Consider the following 4,504-nt stretch of genomic DNA (forward strand, 5'->3'; position numbering starts at 1 on the left):
CAAATTGTCCCCAGCTTTGTTGTTGCTCGGGTGTATTTGATCAAAAATTGTTCTTAGGTTCCTCCCATCAAGATTTCTGCTGGGCTTTCTCCATTTGTTGGATTGGATGTTGTTCATAACCGTATAAGTATGTTTTCTAAACTCTTCTTGATGTTGGCATTTTCTTAAAAGTGATTTTATTGTTGTACGAACCTTTCCGCCTGGCCGTTTGATGATGGATGATACGGTGCTGTTCGTATGTATCATGTCATTTGATGACAAAAATGACTCAAACTCGCCTGACACAAAATTTCGTTCATTATCGGATACAATGGTGCCTGGTATCCCATGTGATGCCAATACATCTCTCATTAGTTCAATTGTTTTTATAGAACTGGTGTCTTTGGTTATTTTAACTTCTACCCACTTGCTATATGAGTCGAAGATAATAAGAATATTGGTTCCCAAAATGTAATCTCGACCACGGTCTAAATGGTTTGGTTCTGCCGCTGGAGGTGTTTATTTTGTTGGGAACATTTCTCACATTTTTTCGCCGTCATCCCGATGTCCTTATTGAGACCTGGCCACCAAAATAACTTCTGGCGGTAGCTTTCATGGCTGACATACCTTGGTGTACTTCATGCAACATATTCAAAATACGGGAACGAAAATTGTGGGTATTATTACTCTTGTACCCCAAAGCAAACAATGGCAAACATTATTAAGAACTGGTCTTTGCCTTCTGTACAATATAAAATTTCAGGAATATTCGGAATTGTTCCACCTACTTCTTTAAATGGTAGCCTGCTTAATGCATCTGCATTTTCGTTTTTCTTCCCTTCTCTATATTTTATGTTGTATTGGTATGCCCCTAGCATCAACCACCATCTCAACATCCTAGGTGACATATGCTCAGATATGGGTTTCACTGGATTAAACAGTCCCAACAACGGTTTGTGATCAGTAAGATCGTAAATTCTCTTCAACTCAAAAACTGGTTAAACTTCTTCTAGCCAAAAATAATCGCAAGTGCCTTCTTGTCTAACTGGGTAGAGTTCTTTTCAGCTGGTTGGAGAGTCCGGCACCCAAAAGCAATTGGCATGACGTGAGCTAAGACTGGTATGACGTGAGCTAAGACTGCCCCACTCCGTATGGTGAAGCATCACCACTCAAAATCAATGGCAATTCTGCGGAATAACGAACCAAAAGATTTTCAGATTGAAGATTTTTCTTTACCTGATCAAAACTTGCTGGCATCTTTTTGCAAAAGACGATAATGCGGCTCCAACACATTTAACTTGTTGCGGAAAAATCGTTCGTAAAATGTTACTAATCCCAGGAATGATTGCAGTTGTTGTTTGTCGGTTGGTTCAGGTGCTTGATAAATTGCCCTGATCTTTTCATCTGTTGGTTTCACACCATCTCGATTTACCTTGAACTCCAAAAGGCATAGCTCTTGAACAGAAAAACACATTTACTTCTTTTTAATTTTAAACCGGTATCTTGTATGCGTCGAAGAACAACTTTTGTTCGGTCCCACATCTCCTGAACCGTCTTACCACCAATCAAAATATCATCAAGATATACCACAACGCCATCTATGCCACTTAACAGGCCTTCCATCATACGTTGAAAAATACTTGGTGCTGTGGATATACCGAACGGTAATCTGGTAACCTCAAACAATCCACGATGTGTGTAATGGTTAAAATTTTTGCTGATTCATCGCCTACTTTCACCTGAGTGTACGCTCTATCTAAACCCAATCTGAAAACCATTTACAATTCGCTAAAGTTGTTAGCACTTCCATGTTGGTTGGCAGGGGATGTTTCTTTACAAATCATCTGGTGCGTATGGTATTATCTGGTTTTAAAACTGGAACTATTGGAGTAGCCCATACGCTATTCGTCAATGAACGTAGCACACCATCCTCCTCCATTGAATCGAATATTGTGTTGAATTCAGTTACCTCTTCTGGTAACCCACCTTCGATGCTGTGCACTGGACTAATTATGGAAATTCCCAATTACTCAAACCAATTTCTTCCAATTAAGGATGGACCTCTTCCACGTACCACTACCAGTATCAGCTTCCAGTTAATAGCACCCAAAGAAACTGGAACTCGTTCTTCGCCACAAATTTGGCAATTATTTTCTGTGCCCCATGCTTTTAGATGTGTTTTACTGGATGTAACTTTAGGTTACGGAACTTCTTATAAAATTATCTTCACTCATAATTGAGTGACTGGCACCAGAGTCAATATCCACCTCAATAGATTTTTCACAAATTTTCACTTCTCTGCGGATCGATATGCCATTTACTCCACTCATTGACAAAATGTAGTCCTGGTTTCCGTCATTCGGGGGTATTTTGATCTGGTTAACATTATTCTTACCCATTGCTCCTCCAGAGTTTTTTCCTGGACGACCTGGCTTTGGTGATACACGCCTTTTCAATATCTCCACGTTCTTTGCAGAAGTGGTAATCTTCTTTAAACCGGCACTGGTCTGGCGAATGTGTACCCCCATATCTAAAACAATCTCTGGATGATTTTTTGCTTTACTCTTTTTTTCTCTGCCGTTACCAATTCTGTTTATCTTTTGCTGGTTAACTGGTGTTTTCAATGCGGCTAAATTCGTCTGGGCCTCTTCACTGGCAATGGCTTCTTCCTGTGCAATTTTGAGTGTTAGTTTATCATTTGACAACAATCATTTCTGTAGACTCTCATCTATCTCTTAATCCACACACCAATCCGTCACGCAGCATTACACCCAAATCTGTGAATTCACAATATTGGCCCAAATTTCTTAAAGCGGTCAAAAATTCGGGAACCGTCTCTCCCTCTTTCTGGTCTCTGCGGTAAAACTGGAAATGCTGTATAATCTGGTTTTGGTGGCGGGCAAAATGTTTGGATAACAATTCCACGGCTCTTTAAACGAGAATGTTTTGTCCATAACGTTATCTGGAGTGGCTATGGATTTCAACAGTACGTAGGTATCTGGCCCACAAGAAGATAAAATATCGCCTTTTTTGCATCCTCGTCCGCTATACCATTTGCCATGAAAAAAAATCATCTGTTTTAGATAAATCTGCCAATTTCCCGCAGCCACATTAAACTGTTGTCAAATCGCCGTATTTGAAGCCATCTTACTTTCCTCTGTTTCACTTTGTACTCCAGTCGATGTTTCATCCTCGTCGCCAATTAACATAACTTTTATTATTTGGAATTCATTTATTGAATAATATTTATGTCTTAAAATAAAAAATTACAATTTTAATGTTAAAGAATACTTGTTTACTCAAAGCTAGTCACAAAAGGAAGAGATCGAGGATTATGAAATGTCAGCAAACGTCAATTGACATTTTTTTTGGGGTTGCCATCATTCACTATAGGTGTGTATGGTTACCCTAAAATTTGTAACAATTGTTACAAATTGTTACTGGAAGTCGTCTGTTAACCCGAAAGTTCTGCAAAAGAGAGCGGTTGGAGAGAGAAATTTTGACAGTTCTTTCAGTGAGAGTTTGCAAATTCTTGCTGGACAAATTTCTTCTTGCAATCTCTTGCAACTCTTCTTCTTCTCATTCATCGTCATTCAATCAGATTTTTTCTATTGTTTATTAATTTCTTTTTGTGATTTTAATTTGAAAATATTGTTTTGGAATTAGCAAGACTAATTGTTTTTGGAGAACAACTTTACAAAATATGAAAAAAGTAAATATTAATATGTAATAAGAAAATAAAAGACTTTTTCCAGCATTTTTAGACAAATGCCATTAGCAACAGGTTTAAAAGATTCCGCGGAACACATCATATCTATCTTCCTTTTATTGCTCATATTTTTATTTTATTGTCAATTTCCTTTTTATACCCTACAACACTTTGTGTTGGGGGTATTATAAGTTTGATTGGGCCAAAAATTATGTAACACCACGAAATATTGATTTCCCACATAGGAAAGTATATATGGATCTTCCTATCTCGCCGAGCTGAGTCGATCTAGCTATGTATGTCCGTCCGTCCGTCTGTCCATGTTAATTTGTAATCACTCTACAGGTCGCAATTATAGCCCGATCTTCAAGAAATTTAAAATGTAGGTGGGGTTAAAGTCAGAATAGAACCCTATTTCTTTTGGAGATGATCGCACAATATTAAGGGGTTGAAATGGACCAAAAACTGAAAAATGATGCAAAAATTTTGCAGTTGCTCTACAGGTCACAATTATAGACCAATCGAAGCAAAAGTTAGCATGGGGCTAGAGCTTTGGGCTGGGCAGATGCCTTCCAATTTTGATGGTCATCGGGTTATTATGTATACACAGATTGCAATTATCATTCGATCCTCACGAAATTTTGACAAAGGTAGGGTTAGGCTCAGAAGGGCTAAGCCTATTGTTTTCAAATATGTCCGCAATATATTTAGGGGTTGAAATGGGCCAGCAACTCAAAATGTTCCTGATTTGCAAATGTTATAAAGGTCACACATAGAAACCAAAGGACACGAAATCTTGCATGAAGTTAGAATTTA

General features: G+C 38.1%; 1 protein-coding gene across 1 annotated transcript; it reads right to left on the reverse strand.

The window, feature by feature from the left end:
• Positions 1-499: 499 nt before the first annotated feature.
• On the reverse strand, positions 500-3,188 carry LOC109613422 (uncharacterized). Its single transcript, XM_059132113.1, has 4 exons — positions 3,131-3,188; positions 2,728-2,906; positions 2,564-2,648; positions 500-2,509 (listed from the first exon to the last, which is right to left on the reverse strand). Exons 1-4 carry the CDS (start codon positions 3,186-3,188, stop codon positions 2,175-2,177), a joined length of 657 nt encoding a protein of 218 aa, XP_058988096.1. The 3' UTR covers positions 500-2,174.
• Positions 3,189-4,504: the final 1,316 nt, after the last annotated feature.

The sequence above is a fragment of the Musca domestica genome, unplaced genomic scaffold (assembly GCF_030504385.1).
Source record: "Musca domestica strain aabys unplaced genomic scaffold, Musca_domestica.polishedcontigs.V.1.1 11, whole genome shotgun sequence".
NCBI classification, from domain to species: domain Eukaryota; kingdom Metazoa; phylum Arthropoda; class Insecta; order Diptera; family Muscidae; genus Musca; species Musca domestica.